The sequence below is a fragment of the Eubalaena glacialis genome, chromosome 9, assembly GCF_028564815.1.
Source record: "Eubalaena glacialis isolate mEubGla1 chromosome 9, mEubGla1.1.hap2.+ XY, whole genome shotgun sequence".
NCBI classification, from domain to species: Eukaryota; Metazoa; Chordata; class Mammalia; order Artiodactyla; family Balaenidae; genus Eubalaena; species Eubalaena glacialis.
Genome location: NC_083724.1, coordinates 122579772 through 122601109, shown reverse-complemented (window position 1 = coordinate 122601109; position 21338 = coordinate 122579772). Strand labels below are relative to the sequence as shown.

The 21338-nt window shown below is 38.7% G+C and overlaps 1 protein-coding gene across 7 annotated transcripts in view; it reads left to right on the top strand.

Moving 5' to 3' along the window:
* The window catches only part of CLCN3 (chloride voltage-gated channel 3), a 92199-nt gene that overhangs the window by 32674 nt on the left and 38187 nt on the right, over positions 1-21338 (top strand). For 5 of the 7 annotated variants that reach the window (XR_009702110.1, XR_009702111.1, XM_061200786.1 and 2 more), the window contains exon 3: positions 19008-19165. Coding sequence is in view for 5 of the 7 variants with exons in the window: in XM_061200786.1 (XP_061056769.1) it covers positions 19008-19165 (158 nt within the window). In the remaining 2 variants the exon portion in view is untranslated. Of the gene's footprint in view, positions 1-1666; positions 1832-19007; positions 19166-21338 lie in introns of those variants that run through there. The other 2 variants (XM_061200787.1, XM_061200789.1) reach the window with 2 other exon arrangements.

Here is a 21338-nt window from a genome sequence, read left to right as displayed (position 1 = left end):
TATAAATGCCATATAGCTTATATTTTTAAAAAGTCTTATAATAGTAGAACTTAACACCAAAGTACCAAAAAGGACCAAATTTATACTTAGTTAATTTAGCAAAGTTAGCTCTTTGTTTAAAAGTTTGCTTTCCTTGTTTAAAAAAATCATTTCGGGGGGTTGGGGGCTCAGACGGGACAGGGTCGTGCCAGGGCGGGGGGGGGGGGACGGGGGGGGAGGGTGGAGTTGCTGGGCCCTGACGCCTTTCTCCATGCAGAAAAAAGAAAAAAATTATTTCCAAGAAAATTGGAAAAATACAGAAAATAGAAAGAGAAAGCCACCCATGGTCATTTCATAAATGTTAATAGCCAGAATCAGAATTAGATGGAATAGTCCTATGGCAGTAACTAGTCTATATTCCTTTCCCAGAACCTTTTTTCCCAAATCCCAGGTGGGATTTTATAAGAACGTATGTCTTTCTGAGGTTCAAACTTCTTGAAATATAAAAACTTTATTTAATCTAATTTTTAAAAAGTTCCCAAATAACTAAGATGTACTAGACGAATAGAATTTCTCTCTTTACTGCCATCTGAGTCCTCTCTTTCCTTCTCTTGCCCCCAATTCTCATATAAAATTATTGAATTGGAGTAGACCTTAGGGTTGGCTCATTCAGTACTTAGGAAAACAAATTTTACAAAGCCTCTGAGTCCTGTGGAACTGCTTCTAATGAATAGCACATTTTTGATAAGTGGCATCGCCCCGCCATAGCTATTTCAGAAGGAGAATCTCCTAGTCTCGAGTAATCACCTGAGAGGCAGCTGTAAAAGTTTGAACTCAGCTTAAATGAGCATCAGCTTTTTTTTTTTTTCCTTTTGGTTGGAATGAAGTTTGAAACAAAAAGAGTTCCTTTATTTCTGAATTTCATAAAATATCTAGCAAAGAGACAGAGTGCACTTTGAGACATATTTCACTAAAAGCCTTTTTATTTTATTTATTTTTTAGCACAACAAAAATCTTTGTGAGGTAGGAAAAGAAGTCAGGAGAGGAAATCTCCCACCTAGTACATCTCTTTTTGCATAGTTTCACAACTAGCTAAATTATTTACTTAAGATGTTAAGTTTCTTTCTCCTCAAACTTGGAATGTCTTACTAGCCAGTTCCTTGAAGGAAGGAAATAAGAGGCTGCTGAAGGGGATTAGTACCGATCCAGTTACTGAAATTTTGAATCCACAGTGTAAGTCCGCATTAGTACATTTTAGATAATTAGGAATAGGCTTTTAAACCCAAGTTTCTTGAAGCCTTTGGTATCTTCTAGGTCTTTATCTTTATGATTCACGTGACGTTACTACCTACAAATTAGTATATTTTTACTGTAAAATCACACGGCCTTATTAGAATGTCGCTCGCATTTATCTCCATTAGGAATGAAAAGGTTCATGCGTTGTGGACACGCAGAATTTCCGTTCACAGCTCTGTGTCGGAAACCGAGAAGTACGGTTTCTGTCGCCGTCCTGTGGTTGCCCCCTTGCTGTGTAAGCTGTTTGGTCTGTCACCCCCGGGCTTAGTCACCGTCACAAGTAGCAGGGCCTGCTTGATGGGGAGGCGAGCCCGTCGCTCTGGCAACCGTGGCACCTTGGTGACGTCAGCCCGCGGGGCTGCGCGCGCCGACCGGTCGGGCATGGCGGCTGCCCAGCCTGCTGCAGCGGGGCTGCGGGGCGCGCGCGGGCGGTGAGCTCGCGAGCTTTCCCTCCGCGTCTTTCTGCGGACCTCGGCCATGGACGCCGCCTCCGACCCCTACCTGCCCTACGACGGGGGAGGAGACTGCATCCCCCTGCGGGAGTTGCACAGGCGAGGTAATGCGGGCGGGCGGCGGGGCTGCTCCCGGGCCGCGGGTGTCGAGGGCCTTGGAGGGTCCTGGTCCGGCTGTTCCCTGCGTGCGCATCGCGGCCGCCGTCACATCGCGCCCCGGTCCTGCCGGGTGGCGCGGGCAGTGGCACTTCACCTTAATTCACACCGCGAAATCCAGTGCGTGTCCCGGTGCCATTGGATTTCAGCTGCTGCCGGTTACCGTGGAGCCCCTGCACCCTAACGTCAATTCCTAGGAGAAGCTCTACCTGCCTTTTAGAACACTTTCAAATGGCAGTAGAGAGGAACACTGTTTTATATGAATATTTTTATTTAGCATGCATTCAGCTGATTAACTACATTGTCTTCCACAGGTATCTGGTAAAAATTTATATGATAAAAACATATAGGATCATTTTTACACATCAGAAAAAATAAGAGTCAGTAGTTTGTAAAAGCCAGAAAAGCGCCCAGCATTCATGTAAGTCCTTCGGCAGGCACTGCCAGAACTGATTACATGTTAATTAAACTGCCCTTTTTTCATTTTTCTTAAACTGATTGTTCTGAAAATAGACTGGCAGTTCTAGAAAAAAAAACTGAACCTCAAGAAAAATCTCTTAGCTAGATGACTTCATTTATGAGCCACATTAGTTTGAATTTCCTGCATGATATTATGAACTCATTTTGTAAGTAAGGAAGTCATGATTTTCCTGAGCATATTTAGCCTCTTATTTAAAATATAGTTTGTATTCTGATAACACCTTTCTTTAGTATTAAGTTCCATTAGGATGAAAAAATGGTAATATATTTAACAAATACTTACTGGTTGACTTGTGTCTTCTAGATAATATTTTAGGCTCTGAACAGTTGTAACATTATATATCCCATAGTATTCTGTTGTTAGTAAAAGCGTGCTTTTCAGATTTTGAGAAAAACTATATGAAGATCATGTTATATATTGTGCTTTCTCTTAGTTACCTTTTTAGTAAAATATACATATATATGTATATATAAATTATTTTAGAACATTTGGGGAAATACCTAAAGCATAAAGAAGAAAATTAAATTTTCTCATAATCTTAGCACCTAGAATTGTTGGGTTTGTTTGTTTTTCCAGTTCTAATGTGTTCCTATGCTTTCCTTTTTTTCTGTGTTCCCATCATGCCTTTTCTGGTAGGGATTTCTTTAAACAGGAAGCAACATGAATGAATGGTGACTGTTCAGATGTCACAGTATTTGCTAATCAGTAATTAAACTGTTTTCTTTGAGCTGTTTCAACCTCCGTTTGTTGATTTATAACAAACCAGAAGACCTGGGGTTGGGAAATATAAATTGCCAGTGTTAGCCGTGGCAATCTTTGACATGACTTGGTGTATGGACCCCACCTCTGTATAAGGTGTGCAAGTAATAAGAAGTAAGCCAAAGCTTATGTGCGAGTAAGCATGGTTCCTGGTACGATTATTACTAAAGCTTTTGGCTTCTATTATATTTTCACAAATAGTCCTTTAGGAACCTTGCTTAAAGTCTAAGTCAGTCCCACTCTTGGCAGCTCAGACGGGTTCCTTATCCCTTGACAAGACCTTCCTCAGCCAACCTAAGGCGTTTTGTTTGAGAGTAACACTGTGTCTTTGTAGTACAGGTCAGTTGGTTATTAGCTTCACTTGACCGTTCTGTAGCATCCTAGCATCTCTGGGTAAGAGGTTATTTGTGTTCCATGATTTATGACCTTTTCTGTCCATGAGTCAGAACAAAGGAACTGGAGATGTGGAGACAAGCAGTTAACATGAATCAAGAAAAAGAATCAGCTTCCCTGTAAGGACAAAATTACAATGACTAGAAATATCTCTTGGGACTGGGAAAGAGCGAAGAGGCAGATAACCCAAGTATAAAATTGTAAAGGATATCAGTGAAGGAAACATAGACTGTTTACTGAATCCCTGAGTACTAGAGTTAGCAATTACCTTTGTGGAATAAATTAGATTTAATGCTCCTTGTCCAGGCAAGATGGTAAATATGACAGTTCCCACTTAAGTGAATAATACAGAGACTGGAGATGTATGTAGATTAAAAATAGAATTAGGGCTTCCCTAGTGGCGCAATGGTTAGGAATCTGCCTGCCAATGCAGGGGACACGGGTTCGAGCCCTGGTCCGGGAAGATCCCACATGCCATGGAGCAACTAAGCCCGTGCGCCACAACTATTGAGCCTGCGCTCTAGACCCCGCGAGCCGCAACTACTGAAGCCCGCACGCCTAGAGCCCGTGCTCCACAACAAGAGAAGCCACCGCAACGAGAAGCCCGCACACCGCAACGAAGAGCAGCCTCTGCTCGCCGCAACTAGAGAAAGCCTGCACGCAGCGGCGGAGACCCAGTACAGCCATAAATAAATAAATAAAATAAGTAAATTTATTAAAAAAAAAATAGAATTAGTTATATTGTTGATGGATTAGAAATTAGAAATTAATATGACATTTTAGAAATAGTTATCTTTGGGGGTATATTTCCTATCAGACACTATTAAGTTCTTTCATAAAATGTCTCTTCCATTTTCATCGGGGGGGGGGGGAAGAAAAACCTTTGGTTTATTTGGATTGTTAGTTTTATACTCTGACTTTTTTCCTTATTTGTTCATGAAGTTTAGGTAGTTTGGAGGTTGAATTCTTTTTTATTCTGACAGGCCCTTATAGTGGATTTGATCTTTGGGACTTCTGGCATTATTTGAATGTTGTTTCATTTGAAGCTTGTGTTGAGCTCTCTTGTGCGTATAAGGCACTCTCAGGTGCTGTGGAGAACTGGTGGGAGTAGTAATGGTGATGTTAATAAAAGCTGATACCTACACACTGTTCTAATAAGTGCTTTACGTGTGTCAGTTCATTGACGTGTAACAAATCATTTTAATCCCTGTCACAGGCTGTGAAGTAGGAACGGTTATAATCCCCATTTCCCTGTTGACAAAACTGAGGTAAAGAAATGTTCAAGAAGAGTCTGGATTCAGTGCAGATGATGAGACTCATAGTCTGATCGTGGAGACACACTGCTTTGCACTGTGTATGTGTCCCTGTGATAACTTGGCATGTGCCGTCTGGTAGGAGCGTAAGAAGGCTTCCCACGTTTACAGACAAACAAACAAAACCCCAAGGAAGCTAATTTCTCGTGAATGGTGCAGACTGCATGTTCTGTGAGTCTGTTTTTGGGGGGCGGGGGGGTGGAGACCAGTCTTCTTTTGACAAGTGTTATCACAGTCGGCTGAGTGTCCACGTTCACAGGGGATTTGATACGCATTCCTGGTGGGGAGGATAGGCTAGTAAGTGCTCTGATGGGACCAAGTGCCTAGTATGTTGTTCCCTGATTAGTTTTGTTGTGTCACTGGGTCAGCTGAAGGGGTCCTATAGGAAGGTAGAAGAATGCCAGATCCCAGAGGAACTTGAATGCTAGACTAATACTGGTCTTAAACCACAAGAGGTGTGGCTTTCCTTCTGAAATAAAGTTTGAGGGTTTTTTTTTTTCAATTTATTTCTTATTTTTTTTTGCTGCGCCGAGCGGCTTGCGGGATCTTAGTTCTCTGACCAGGGAATGAACCCGGGCCCAGAGCAGTGAAAGCGCTGAGTCCTAACCACTGGACCACCAGGGAATTCCCAAAGTTTTTTTTTGTTTGTTTTGTTTTTTAAAGTTTCTACCTGAAATCATTTCTTGACATCCATTAGCTCAGACATATATTTAAGTAAAGTTTTTTTCTTCCTATTATAATAGATGAATTTGTTCATTTTTATTCTCTCCTGAAAGTATCAGTAGTTAGCATTTTTTGCACGTTATTTGAAAATACAGGTGTTAGATTCTTATTGCCATAGGGGCATTCTGTAGATTCTTTGTAAAATGATTTTAGGATTCAAGTCCTTATTGTACTTCTCTTACCTTTAATCTTCTAGCCAACTAGAAAATTAAATCTCTTCTTACAAATTAATTCATCTGATGTCAAAAAGTCTTTGTATTCTAAAATAATAGTATAAAACAAAGCCTGTCTTTAGATTATTTTGCCCACAGTATATGAATTTAAAATCTTCAAGTAAATGTGTTTCTTATTACTATCTCTAGCTCTATTTTCTACAATTAGCTGACACTTTTAGTATGATTAATTTTATACCATCTCATGGCTTGTTGTAAGTTAAAAATGCTTTGTGTTTCAAGATATCAAAACGTGAGCAGGTCTCTTGCCACGTAGATTAGGTTTGTGATTTTGGCTGTTTTCCCAGCATTGAGGTCTCTGTTTTGTGCTGACTCGAGGCCCCAGGAGACTGGTGGCTTAAATTGTATTTTAAAGTTTTGTTTTTGTTTTTTAATAAACAGATGTTTAATTCGTAGTTTTTCGGTAGTCCTTTACTAGATCAAAGATGGATTTGCTTTAGTTTGTCAATTTATTCCCTCCGCCATTTAAGAGAGCAAATTCCATGAATCTTTTTATTCATGTAATCTACAAATCATCTTATGTGCAGAGATAATAAATGAACATGGAACTTGTTTCCAGTTATACAGATGTCTTAATACCCACTTTATCATCCCTACCTAAGAATGTGGCTTTTTATTTTGAGGTGTCAATAGAACAGAGAAGGAAACAGTGAGTTGGGTAATTTAGCATTGCTACTTACTGGTCGTGTATCTTCTGTCAACTTCTTTGCCATTTGGTTTTAATTTCCAAGGCTTTGCCTTGGAAATTGGTGGCAGTTAAGTATGACTGTGAATGGCAAAACAAATTTAAAGAGCAAGTACTTTATTTATCATATTAATTTATCCAGCAGATGTCCCGTTGACCACATCCTAAGTACCAGCATTGTGCTGTTACACTTCTAATCTTCCATTTGGAAATCTGCTGACATTCTGGGACTTCCACTATCAACTTACAGCACTCACTTTCCCCTCCCTCACCAGGGTGACCATTTCTTATCAGTAGGGTCACAGAGGGAGGAGAAAATCCACTGGGGACTAGACTTCCTGCTCTTAATACACAGATGAAACTGGGCTGTCAGGGAATATGCAGAATTTTAGATTTCTGCCTGCCTTATTCCATAATTTAAAATAAAAGCATATATGTTTTATATGTGTGTGATAGGACAGTAATCTGCCTATGAGCTTAAATGGCAGGGATCACTGCTCTCAAATCTTTTGAGATTGACCCCAGCGGTAATAAGCAATAGTCTTAGTAAACAAATATATACCTACTTTTGCATGTAGAACTATTATTTGGATATTCCCCTTTGAGAAAAGACTTAGACTGCGGAAGAAGTGTGATGATGAAATTTACTAATAAATTAGTTCACTGTAAGGTGTAACAATTAAGTACTATTTTTTTGTAGCTCAGTTCAGCAAATATATATTGAGGACTAGTGGGTGGGAATATAAAGGTTTTTATTTGTGGGAAAGCAGATAATTTCATTAATGTCTGTATTTCTCTAGTTCAGTGTTTGTCAAATTACAGGTTTCAGCATGTTGGGTTGTGACCAATATTTAAAAAAAAAAAAGAGGAAGGAAGGAAACAGAAAGTAAAAATACCAGAGTATGTGCCAAATAGTAAATATGCTAAACTTTGGTTTTACTTAGGTGCATATCTGTATACTGTGTCAGTGAGAAATATTTCTTGCTGTGGGCCACCGTTAAAAAAGTTTGAAAACCAGTTTCTAAGTAAACCCCTGGAGGGGCAGTTGGCTCTGCTTCCTGTGCCTAAGATGAGTTTGGGACAACCTGAGGATGAGAATGGGATGTGTAATTGTCACTGACCTCTGCTGAAGCACAGGGATGTGAGTGCTGGTACCAAAGCAGTGCCAGTGACAACTTGTGCAGCAGACTTGTGGTCTGGGGCCAAAGGCAGAGAGGGCTGGTGATGGTGAAGGGTCGGGTTGTATTAATTGTATGAGCGCTCAGTGCATGTGCGTAGGTGTTTTGGGAGAAGGCAGCATCAACAGTCTTAACCTACTCGCGGAGCAACAAGCAAACAAACCGTGAAGCTATTTTTAGGCAGTACTCATAGTGGTAAGAAATGCCTTTGGAATCAAACTACTTGAGTTTGAATCCATGTTCCACTACTTACTATGTGGCCCTGGGCATATCTCTTAACTCTCTGTGCCTGCCTTTTCTAATTTGTAAAATGGAGATGTAATACCTATCTCCTGGGGTGGTTGTGAGGATTAAATGAGCTAATATATGTAAAGTGCTGAGAACAATGTCTAGCACACAGTAAGCACTCAATACATTTTAGTTCTTTTATCGTTAGTATTACACACAACGTCTGGCCTCTAGGTGGGAACGATTATCTTAATTCTGATGTAGTCTGGTTTATCTGTTTTTTCTTTTGCCACCTGTGCTTTCTTTGGTGTTTTATCTGCAAAACCATTGCCTCACCCAAGGTCACAAGGATTTACTCCTCTGTTTCCTTTTAAGAGTTTAATAATTTTAGCCCTTACATTTGGGTCTGTGATCCATTTTGAGTTAATTTTCATGTATGGTGTGAGGTAGGTAGGGTCCAACTTCATTCTTTTACATATAGCTAGCCCATTGTCCCAGCATCGTTTGTTGAAGAGACTATTCTTTTCCCATTGATGAAAATATTTCTTTAAATAATAATATAACCAGAAAACTACTAGAGCTCATTAAAGAATTCAATAAAGTTGCAGGATGTAAAATTAATACGCAGAAATCTGTTGCATTTCTATACACTAACAACAGAAGATCAGAAAGAGAAATTAAGGAAACAGTCCCATTTACCATCGCATCAAAAAGAATAAAATACCTAGGAATAAACTTATCTAGGGAGGCAAAAGACCTGTGCTCTGAAAACTGTAAGAGGCTGGTGAAAGAAACTGAAGACAACATAAACAGATGGAAAAATACACCATGTTCTTGGATTGGAAGAATCAATATTGTCAAAATGGCTATACTACCCAAGGCAATCTATAGATTCAGTGCAATCCCTATCAAATTACCAATGTTAAAATTTGTATGGAAGTACAGAAGACCCCCGAATAGCCAAAGCAATCTTTAGAAAGAAAAATGGAGCTGGAGGAATCAGGCTCCCTGACTTCAGACCATACTACAAAGCTACAGTAATCAAAACAGTATGGTCCTGGTACAAAAACAGACATATAGATCAATGGAACAGGATGGAAAGCCCAGAAATAAATCCATGCACTTATGGTCAATTAACAACAAAGGAGGCAAGAATATACAGTGGAGAAAAAACAGTCTCTTCAGTAAGTGGTGCTGGGAAAACTGGACAGCTACATGTAAAAAAATGAAATTAGAACATTCTGTAACACCATGCACAAAAGTAAATTCAAAATGGATTAAAGACCTAAATGTAAGACCAGATACTCTAAAACTTCTAGAGGAAAACATAGGCAGAACACTCTGACATACATCATAACAGTATCTTTTTGGATCCATCTCCTAGAGCAATGGAAATAAAAACAAAAATAAACAAATGGGACCTAATTAAACTTAAAAGCTTTAGCACAGCAAAGGAAACCATAAACAAAATGAAAAGGAAACCTACAGAATGGGAGAAAATATTTGCAAACAATGTGACAAGGGATTAATCTCCAAAATATACAAACAGCTCATACAGTTCAATATCAAAAAAAACCACAACCCATTCAAAAAATAGGCAGAAGATCTAAATAGACATTTCTCCAAAGAATACATACAGATAGACAAAAAGCACATGAAAAGATGCTCGATACCGCTAATTATTAAAGAAATGCAAATCAAAGCTACAGTGACGTATCACCTCACAATGCTCAGAATGGCCATCATTAAAACATCTACAAATAATAAATGCAGGAGAGGGTGTGGAGAAAAAGGAACCCTCCTACACTGTTGGTGGGAATGTAAATTGGTGCAGCCACTATGGAGAACAGTATGAAGGTTCCTTAAAAAACTAAAAATAGAGCTACCATATGATCCTGCAATCCCATTCCTGGACATATATCTGGAGAAAACCATAATTTGAAAAGATACATGCACCCCAGTGTTCATAGCAGCACTATTTACAATAGCCAAGACATAGAAGCAACCTAAATGTCCATTGATGGATGAATGGATAATGAAGATGTGGTATATATACACAATGGAATATTACTCAGCCATAAAAAAATGAAATAATGCCATTTTCAGCAACATGGATGGACCTAGAGATTATATTAAGTGAAGCATACTGGACAAAGAAAGACAAATACATGATATCGCTTATATGTGGAATCTAAAAAAAAAAAATGTGATACAGATGAACTTATATACAAAACAGAAATATACCCACAGACAGAGAAAACAAACTTAATGGTTACCAAAGGGGAAAGCAGGGGGAATAAATGAGGAGTTTGGGATTAACATATACACACTACTATGTATAAAATAGATAACCAACAAGGACCTACTGTATAGCACAGAGAACTCTACTCAATATTTTGTAATAGCCTATAAGGGAAAAGAATCTGAAAAAGAATAGATAAATATGTATAACTGAATCACTTTGCTGTACACCTGAAACTAACGTAACATTGTAAATCAACTATACTTCAGTACAAAAACCAAAACCAAAACCAAACCAAAATAAATAACAAATTAAAATTTTCTGACAGATAATTTAAAAACGCTTTGTTTAGATTATAGATGTTAATAAATAATAAAGTTGTGTTTACATAGGTATGCTTTTGTGTCTGGGGAAAAAATAAACAAGGCAAAAAGTCCTCTTATCAATAAAGTTATTTTTGCAAGAAAGCTGCAAACCAGTTATAGCTCATTGATTGGATAATTTTTCCTACTTGCTGAGGTATTGATATTTTAGTGTTAGTGATACTTGAACTATGAAATATTGTTGGTGATATTTAAATTATACGATGTCCATTTTATGGAAAGGTTTGTCATTGAGCATACATTTTATTTTATTTTTTAATGGTATTTCCTTTTTTAATATATTTATTTATTTATTTATTTATTGGCTGCATTGGGTCTTCGTTGCTGTGTGTGGGCTTTCTCTAGTTGCAGCGAGCAGGAGCTACTCTTCGTTTCAGTGTGTGGGCTTCTCGTTGCAGTGGCTTCTGTTGCGGAGCACGGGCTCTAGGCATGCGGGCTCAGTAGTTGTGGCTCTCGGGCTCTAGAGCGCAGGCTCAGTAGTTGTGGCTCACGGACTTAGTTGCTCCGAGGTGTGTGGGATCTTCCCAGACCAGGGTTCGAACCCGTGTCCCCTGCATTGGCAGGCGGATTCTTAACCACTGTGCCACCAGGGATGTCCGACCATACATTTTAGAAATTTGTTTTTGTGTCCATACCAGGTGTAATGAATTAAGTTATCTGTTAAAACTCTACAAGATTTTTGCTCAGTATACAGTTGCAGAAGAACTCATTGCTCAAATTTGCAAGACCCTTTTTCTTCCCTTTGTCATATTTCAGTCTTCTGGTTAAGATTAATACCATATGAGTAACATAATTAAGCCTGATGAAATTTTAAATGCCAAAATATTTGAGCAGAAACAATAACTTGTGTTTATTGATCTCCTACTGTTTGTCAGATATATTTGTTGGTATTTTACATGTTTTATCTCCAGTCCACACACCACACTCTAAAAGTGGGTGAGATCACCCAGCTACCTCTAAGAGGTTAATTCGTAGTTCGTGCTGGCTTATGTGGCAGCACTGGGATTTGACTCGAGGTCTCTCTGACCTCAAAGTGCATTAAGGTCATGGAATTTCTCTACTAGGGCACTCTGAAAAGAAAGTGACCTTTTCTCTAGTCTTTTCTTGTTACTGTTTTTCAGCCATTGGGTAGTGGAAGGGTAGTCACTGGCATCTGGTAGCCAGACCTCCAGAAAAGTTTTTGTCTTAAATTTGGGAGCTACTACTTTCAAATCATACTTGCTTATACTCTAAGATCTGGGGATCTAGGTAGCAGGGACTATCCTATATCCTTTTAACGTTCAGGTGTTAAAATTAATAAACTCCTACTGTCTGTATCACTCTGCTCAGGGTTTATATTTTCAAGAGGTAGAGTTTGATTAACCTACCTTGGATTGTGTGCCGTTTTCTTAGCTGGACAGGGGAAGATACTTTGATTGATGCCCCCATCAAGATTGCATGCAGTGAGGAATAGAAGTTTCCTAAAAATAATTGGGTTCTGTTTCAGAAAGAAGGGGAAAGGGTTACTAGGTGGGCAGAGACCATAAGGATCCATTACATAAATATTAACCTAATCTGAGGACAGTTACTAGGTCATGTGGTTATTTTAAGTTTGGCGATATATCTGGTTATTAATATTGAATATCTGGACATAGGGTTGGGAAAAAAGTTAAGAACAAGAAAAAGATTAAAAATTTAAAAATTAATTGGAAAAGAGGATGACTAGGTACACGTATGTTCATTGTATATACTGTTTTTAATGCAAACTAACCTAAATGATAGAGTGCGTACATCACAACAGTTATAGTAGTCTGAAGTCCTTTGAAAATGATGTGCATATGCATTTAATGACATGAGATGGTTTTTAGAAAGTATGTTGAGTAATGAAAATATGCTAAAAGCTTATAAATAAATGTGGCTAATTAGATCTTATCTTTTTTTCTTGTATAAAATGTTAAAAGCTGAAACCCGTTGCCAGTTTAACTATTTTAAACTCTCTTGTTTACTCAATTCCCTCTCCTTGCTTCTCCCGCAAACCTTATGTAACTGTGTAGAATTGCTTCTTCATCTGTTCTTTTTTCAATCCAAGGCTTATTGCAGAAACTCTCTTTTTTACTTAAAACATTTTGAAACCCAGAAACCCATTGCTTACAACTCAAAGGTATTGGCTTTTAAGACTTTGCCTTTTACGTGGGTTTCAAAAGCCTGAGTTGGAAATTCGTAGAAGCCACAGCACTGAATCTTGTTTTCTGTGTTCTGCTGTGTGTTTCTTTCCCTGTGGTGGTGGGTGTTTCCTGAATTGGTGGGGAACACGTGTGGAGAGGACGAGGAGATCGTGTCGGATAAGGAACCTGATGAGTAGTATTTCCAAAAGGTGTCCTGGTACGTCTTTGCTACTGTCTCCACAGATAGATCAGTGAGAGCTGCACATGCTTTGAGAAATGGGAGGTCCAAGTAAATCATGTCATTTTGTGTTCATGCACCTATAACAAGAGTTTTTACTGAGACAAAGAGAGGCCTTGTCGGGGAAATGCGGCCTCACCCCTTTATTTCATCCTGTCGACCTCTTCGTCTTCTGGACAGAGAACAGCTTTAGGAAAGCCATGTTATAATTTCCTAATTAACCAACCCTTGAAGTAATATTTTAGGAAAGAAAGAGGGATGCACTTAACATATGAGAGAACTTTAAAATTTATTATTTATTTATTTATTGTGGCCGCACTGGGTCTTCGTTGCAGCACGTGGGCTCTTCGTTGCGGTGTGCAGGCTCAGTAGTTGTGGCATGTGGGATCTTAGTTCCCTGAGCAGGGATCGAACCCAGGCCCCCTGCATTGGGAGCTCAGAGTCTTTTTATTTTTTTTTAATAAATTATTTTATTTTTGGCTGCATTGGGTTTTCGCTGCTGCGCACGGGCTTTCTCTAGTTGCGGCGAGCGGGAACTACTCTTCATTACGGTGCGCAGGCTTCTCATTGCGGTGGCTTCTCGTTGTGGAGCATGGGCTCTAGGCACCCGGGCTTCAGTAGTTGTGGCACACGGGCTCAGTAGTTGTGGCTCACGGGCTCTAGAGCGCAGGCTCAGTAGTTGTGGCGCACGGGCTTAGCTGCTCCGGGGCATGTGGGATCCTCCAGGACCAGGGCTCGAACCCGTGTCCCCTGCGTTGGCAGGCGGATTCTTAACCACTGCACCACCAGGGAAACCTGGGAGCACGGAGTCTTAACTGCTGGACCACCAGGGAAGTCCCACATATGAGAGAACTTTAATTTGTGTTTGTGGCATTACCTGCAAGGTATGTGCTACATTCATGCATAAGATGAAGTGGAGAGGGGAAGCTGGATAACTTACACAGTTGCTTCTAAGAATTTTATTAACACACAAATATAATTTATTTGTGTTCATCTCATTTTATCATACGTAAGTTAAACTTTAAACGAATCTAGGTTGCAGTGAACTATACACAAAGAAATGATAATTAGGAACATTTAAAAACCATTGTTATTGTTAGGAAACATAATACCTTTAAAATTATTCCTACTGAGGGATATATAGGCATTTCTGTGATCCTGTTAGAAATGAATGTTCCCTACCCAGTTTAGAATAGGACAGACAGTCTTTCCTTTTCTCCTTCTTTGTACTATTCAGATTTCCAAGTTTGGCAGAACAAACTATAAAAGAAAATGCATGTAGCGATGTCATACACATACTAACGTAGAAGTGTGAATCTTTTTTTTAATAGCCAGCTGATTCTTGAATTTTATTTAGCAATCGTAAAGCAGACTTTTAAAAAAAATAAATTTATTTATTTATTTATTTTTGGCTGCGTTGGGTCTTCTTTGCTGCACGCGGGCTTTCTCTAGTTGCGGCGAGCGGGGGCTACTCTTCGTTGTGATGTGTGGGCTTCTCATTGCAGTGGCTTCTCTTGTTGCGGAGCACGGGCTCTAGGCGTGTGAGCTTCAGTAGTTGTGGCTTGCGGGCTCTAGAGCGCAGGCTCAGTAGTTGTGGCTCACGGGCTTAGTTGCTCCGCGGCATGTGGGATCCTCCCGGACCAGGGCTCGAACCTGTGTCCCCTGCATTGACAGGCAGATTCTTAACCCCTGCGCCACCAGGGTAGTCCAAAGCAGACTTTAAATATAAAAAATATGTTAATTGATTTTGCGTTCAATATGATATATCTTTCATTTGTTAATAATAACCCAGTAAGAAACAGGATGAAAGGAGAGAGGTTAAAGCCAGATTGAAATGTCTGCGTTTTGGGACTTCCCTGGTGGTCCACTGGTTAAGACTCCGTGCTTCCACTGCAGGGGGCATGGGTTCTATCCCTGGTGGGGGAACTAAGAACCCGCATGCCACGTGGCACAGCCAAAAAAAGAAAAAAAAAAGAAATGTCTGCCTTTTTCTTCTGAAGATTCCTTTTAATTATATTTATCAGAGCCAGAGAAATATTCTAATCAGCTAGCAAAAAGGTGTTATTTTACTTTCATAGCAAAATCCATCTTGGTTACTTTCTAAGCCGATTTGATAGCAAGAGTCACAAGGACTCAAACCTCTTTTCGGAATAATTTAGAGGGGAAACAGTGAATCTCTGTTTCTGTGGGCTCCCCCAAAACCAAGACCAATCAGCATTTCTCCCATACTCTGCTTTTTTCAAACAGCATTGCTGTGTCAGGTAGAAGCAAATAGGCATGAGAGGACAGACTGACTTCAAATAGTCTGTTGGGGACACAAACTGCTCTGGCTAATTCCTACCCTAAAATGTGCAGTGGCAGCTCCAGAAATTCCAAGGGACACACATAAAAGTCCCAGAACATAAATCATTGGTGCACAGGGTCCTCTGGTTTAAAAAGTTGAATACTTTATATCTGACTTTCAGGACTTTTGAATTACTGTGTAGTTATGTAAGTTAGATGTCAGGGTAGTTTCTGCAGACTAATGATTTGAAAGTCACTGAGGCAGGACACAGGGCTTCTGTGGATGTGTGTGTGGTGCTGCCTCCAAACTTAGGCATAGTGGTCTCTCCCTGCCCCTCCCTAGCTCAGAAGCCTGTTGGAGGGATACACTCTGTGTTTGCTTAGTACCTGCATGGTGCAGACGGTTGGGAATTCTCATCATGGGGCTGGTGACATATTGTGTGCATGCGTGTTAGGTGCTATAGAAATTTTGCTTTTGATTTTTCATAGAAGATAATAATAAAGATCAGTAGTTCATGTCTCTTCAACTCTACCCAGATAAGGGCAAATAGGGGAAAAGTTTGAATTTTGCAAAATATATCACAGTAGACTTAAAAAATTTTTTTCTTTTAATTTCAAACTTAGAGATGTTGAAAAATAGTGCAGAGAATCCCATATACCCTTCACCCAGATTCCTGAAATGTTAACATTTTACCACATTTGTTCATCCTGTGTCTTGTTCTTTCTCTCGCTGTTATATGTACTGTTTTCTGTGTAATACATAATATATACGGCTATGTATATGTATGTGGTGCATATAATTACCACGTAATTTTTTCCTGAACTCTATAAGGGTAAGATGCAGACGTGATACACTTTAACCTCTAAATACTTCAGTGTATATTTCCTTATGGAAGGATATATAGCTTATGTATAGCTAAGTACAGTTTTCAAACTCAGAAAATTGACATTGATACAGTACTGTTATTAGAGCTGCAGGCTGTTTTCAGATTTGCTGCTTGTTGCCCTGTGTCCTTTAACACAGAAGCGCAAACATGTCTGTCCCAGTCCTGCTCTGCTCGTCCAGGGCACAGGTTATGTTCCGTGGCTGTCTCTTTGGTCTCCTTTAATCTAGAGCCGCTCCTCAGTCATGCTTCGTCTTTCGTGACTCTGACATTGTTGAAGAATGCAAACCATTTATCTTGCAGAATTTCCCTCAGCTTGGATTTGTTGTGTTGATTATGCGTTTTGGGCAGAGCACCCCAGAAGTCTTCCTAAATGGTGTACAGGCTTTGGTGCTTCCCTCCAAAAACCATCTTCACAATGACCAATTTTAGTATTATCGTACAGAAAGCGGAGTCAGATTCTGAAATTCGTCAAGATATTATAAATGCCCTTATTATTTTTACTCTCCTGTCGCTTTTTCTTAAGAAAATTTGTGGCCTTTCAGTTAGCTTTCACAAAGTGGAAATTAGTGAATAAAGTCAGGATAGAGGGAGGAAGAAAGAGCTAGTGTATGTAAAGGCTGAAGAGGAAGGTTTAGAGCATATGTTTTATGTAAGCAAACATGGGCCATTGCAGGGCTTGGGCCTTTAAACCCTCAGCCAAAATGGTGAGTTATTTATTCCCGGAGGGCTTCTGCCGACACACTGAAATCAGTATACCCCTCTCCTTGTAGAAGTTGTACACCCATCCAAGGCAAGCACAAATGTATTAAATGGGGAGGTAAGAGAGAGCTCTGTTGTGTCTGCTAGAAGTGAAGAGACATTAAGTGTATCAGTACAATATTCAGTACTTACTACATTGTTTGAAATACTAACCCTTTTTGTGTTAATGCTTGTTCCTAATACTGCCTCTCTGACTGATCAAGAAACAGAGCTTGCAACCCACAGTGTCATCTGTTTGGTTTCTGTCTGAACAGTAACAAAATGAGTCCCTGTCTTGGCGTGGTGGCTGTGTGTGTCTCTCCCTCCCACCGCCCCACTGCTTCAAGACCCTCTCCTGCTCTAATCTAGGCGTTGTTTATAAGCGAGGGGGGAAGGTTCAGATTCTGGCTTTGCCACGTGATCCTTTGGTGAATGACTTAACATTTATGATAGTTTCTTTGTAAACGAAAGAGGACAAGTCAGTTTTAAACCATCAGAGTGCAAGAGTATTCTGGAAATGTTGCTCTATTCCTTAAAAGCCACAGAATAAAATAAACTGGTTTCTTGGGTTTCTTTTTATAGTGTTTGTTTAAACATTAGTATAGTGCCACTCCTTATATTCTATATCAGTACATTTTTATTAAAATGACACACTTTTAGATGATTTTTGGCATAAAATCTATATTATTGCTACATAATTTGAAGATGTAATCTGTAATCACTTATGCTAAGATCACCTGTTTGAAATTATGTACCAGCTTTTCTAAGTTTTTAGGGCTTTAGAAAAATTCCAAATGCTTCTTTGCTTATATGTCTTTGTTATAAGGTATAACAAAATGATACATAACATATATCATTTAGATGCTTAATATTTGAAGATGACTTGTCCAAAGTTACTTAGCTGTCTAAGACTAGAATCTGGGCCTTTTGGTAGCAGTTTGTTGCTCTTTTCACTTAACTAATTGTTAGATCCATTAGGATTCCTTTATTCTCAGTCCCGTTCACATCCCTATTAATAGTGTGTGTGTTTATTTAGAAAAGTAATTTTCATTGAAATATATATACATATATACTACATATATGTGTGTGTGTGTATATATATATATTTATATACCTACAAGGGTTATGCAGACAAAGTTCATTCTCTGCTTTTTCTAACAAATCTACTTGCCAGAGGTAACCATTATTAACGTGTTGTTTCATCTCTCTTCATACTGTTTTCTCTGTATTTAAATATACATGTAAGCGTAACTTTTAAACCAAAATAAATTTTACTAAATAATTTTCAAATTAAACATGCTGATCTGTACCTGAAAATAGGGTCAGGGGTTAGGTCAGATCTCCCTCTTCACCCGTAAATAAACTGTTATTGAAACACAGCCATATTCATTCATTTATATATTGTCTATGCCTTCTTTTGTGCTACCGTGGCAAAGTTGAGTAGTTCTGACTATATGGCCTCCAAAGCCTAAAAGATATACTCTCTGGCTCTTTTGCTGACCCCTGTTTTAGATCGTAAGCATCTGGCATTTGTTTTTGCTTACTTTCTGGAGCACTAGTAAGATGTTCTCCCCACACTGTGCATGATTTATGGACTTGTACAAGGATAAGTGCAGGAAGAATTCCTAGATATGTGGCCGCTGGGTTGGAGATTGTCTGTGTAGCTTTGCCTGCCCAAAGAGGTTATACAAGTTTATACTGAGACTAATGCTTTTGTGGCAGGACCTCTTTTCCCCATAACTTTGCCAACTCAGTGCATTAGCCAGCTTTTTTAATCTTTACCAGTCTGATAGAGGAAAATGATATTGTAGGTTTTATCTGCATTTCTTTTTCTGTGTTAGATTGAACTTCTTTTCAAATTTAATAGCCAGTTTTTATTTCTTTTTTGTGAATTGTTTTTGTCTCCTTCCTTGTACCTTCAAGTCTGTTACATAGTGGACACTTGTCAAATATTTATTGAACTCTAATGAGGGAACCAGCTTGATGACAAAGGTGATTTAGGGAACAGTGTGTGAGTTGGAAAGGACATGCCATAGTCTTTTTGCCTATTTCCAAGTTTCAGATGAATTTTTCTAATGCTTTCCCTCCTCTGTTTTAGTGTAATTATTTCAAGTGGTAACTGTTTCTTTACAAATCCCTAATGAACTGCTAGGAGGCTGCATAGTTCACCACTGTGCCTCACAGAGCACGCTCATGGTCCCCTTTTTGCTTTGTAGGAACTCATTACACCATGACAAACGGAGGCAGCATCAGCAGTTCCACCCACCTGCTGGACCTTCTGGATGAACCCATCCCCGGCGTTGGTACCTATGACGATTTCCACACCATTGATTGGGTGCGGGAGAGATGTAAAGACAGGGAAAGGCACAGACGGGTGAGTGTTTTCAGTAGTCTTTAGAATGACAGTGCACAATTAGATCATTTAATAATATGTGATCTCGGCCTGCCAAAATATGTTATACATTAAAAGTACCTTCAAGTAAGTTCCTACATTTTATAAGTAATATGTTTTTTCTCTATGTAATTTTTAAAAAGTTTATTTATATCCCATGTCTTTCTGGAAAGGATTTGAAGTAGCTTAAAATCAAAGAAGTATAGTAAGACAAAGCAGGAAGGAAAGGGAAAACGTGACATGTGAATTGAGGGAGGATGAAGCCAAGTTCAAGATGTAGCAGTCAGCATGATATCTGGCTTTGAGCAGCACAGCAGCTACGGCAAAAGAGGAGACGTATTACATAATTTCAGTTGTTGGAAAAAGAAGCAGCTTACTGGGGAGATAGTTTCCCGGGGTTTTGCTGTTTTCTTTTATCCCCTTTCTTGGTTTTAAATTCTGAGATATTTCTCAAATTGAGTCCTGTATAGGGCATATTGAATGTTGTAATGAATCACTAATCAAAAAAAGAATGGCTTTTGCTAAAAACTACAACTTATGTTAACTTTTTTATTGTCGATTGTGCCTTACTGATACAGTGTAATCCAAAAATAATTTTAAAAGAGAAAAAAAAATCTCTTGAAAATAAAATTCCAAATTCTAAAAGGCCGTTTGCAAATTTGAGCTCTGAAAGTTACTTGTAAACGAAATAATTGCTTGTACAAATTAGGTATTACCTTTCATAATAATGTATATATGTGTATTAAACCTAAAGTTGGACTTAGATTATATTGTTTATGAAAAGTACTGCTTCTGAGATTCATCAGTCAATATTTACCTCTTCTGGGAACATTATAAATAGAGTGTAACTGAAAATAAGAGATAATACCATATTAGTTACTAAAACTGAGAAATTTCAAAAATATTAATTCATTTAAAAGTAACAATAACAAACCCATTACATGTTAACATAAAAAACACATTTTTATGAAAAATAACTATTTTCCAAAATAAAAAATATTTAGTGAGAGAGTGACATTGTATTACATCTTTATAAATCATTCATTCATTGTTGTCTGGTTTACTAAAAACTGCTGGTTTCTCATATCTGCTGCTGCAATCTGTTGTGATATGTTTTGATTGAAGTAAAAACTTTTCTTCTTTGGATGAAGAAAATCCAGCCTCACACAAACGTGTAGCTGGAAAAGCCAGGAGTATTTTAATAACCTTTTCAGATCATTGTGGATATTCTTTGATACTGCATGACAGTGACAGTGACAAGTGGTAGTTTCTTAAAGGTTAGATGCAGTGTGTAATCTGAAACTGTATCAGTGAACTTTTTGTCTCCTATTACATTAAAATCTGTTGGTTCCTGTTGAACTTTGAATGGATGATTTTGTAACATTATGCCATGATCCTTTGAAAAATAATAAAAAAATAAAAAAGAAAGAAAGAAAAAAATAGTGATTCATTGATTCATGCAGTTCTTTCAATAGTTGACACTTTCATTATACCATATCATTATACAATATCAAAAAAGGCACATTTGTTAATATCAACACTGATCTCCTCAGAAAAGTCTTTAAGGATTGGGATCTGTCATTCTTATAGTGATGGCTACAAGTTTTCTAAAATTCATTTTTACTTGAAAGCTCAAATTCTATCATTGGAAGCAAATACACATTTTACTTGAAATGACAGGCTTACTTGGTTCATTTTTGAGAAAAATACCTGTCAAATTTCCAAGTCTGAAAAACCATGGCTTGGTGGTTTTCTTTCAAGTAATATGGGTGTTCCATGGAAGCGGTTTATTTTGCAGCTCAAGTAGATGGCACAGGTGCTTTTCCTCAAGGCCTCGCCTCTGGCTTCAGTGTGCATCGGAAGTGCTGTGTGTATACTTCAGTCATCACACGCAGTGTTAGGAAGCCTCAGTGGACGGGGCGCAATACTTTTTACTGCTTCCTCAAAGACATTTCAAAGTGAAACTGGCACTTACTTACCTTTTAGCTCTAAGTGGCAGTGAAGAATGTGATGGCTGCCAGGGTGTTTGGATGCCACCGCCTTGACTCTGCTGAGGACCCAGCAGTTTTGTTATCGCTTTTGCGTTATCAGTGAAAGCATCAACGTGGTGAAAAAGGTGTATCATGTTTTAGTATTACTATGAAAATAGCTTTGA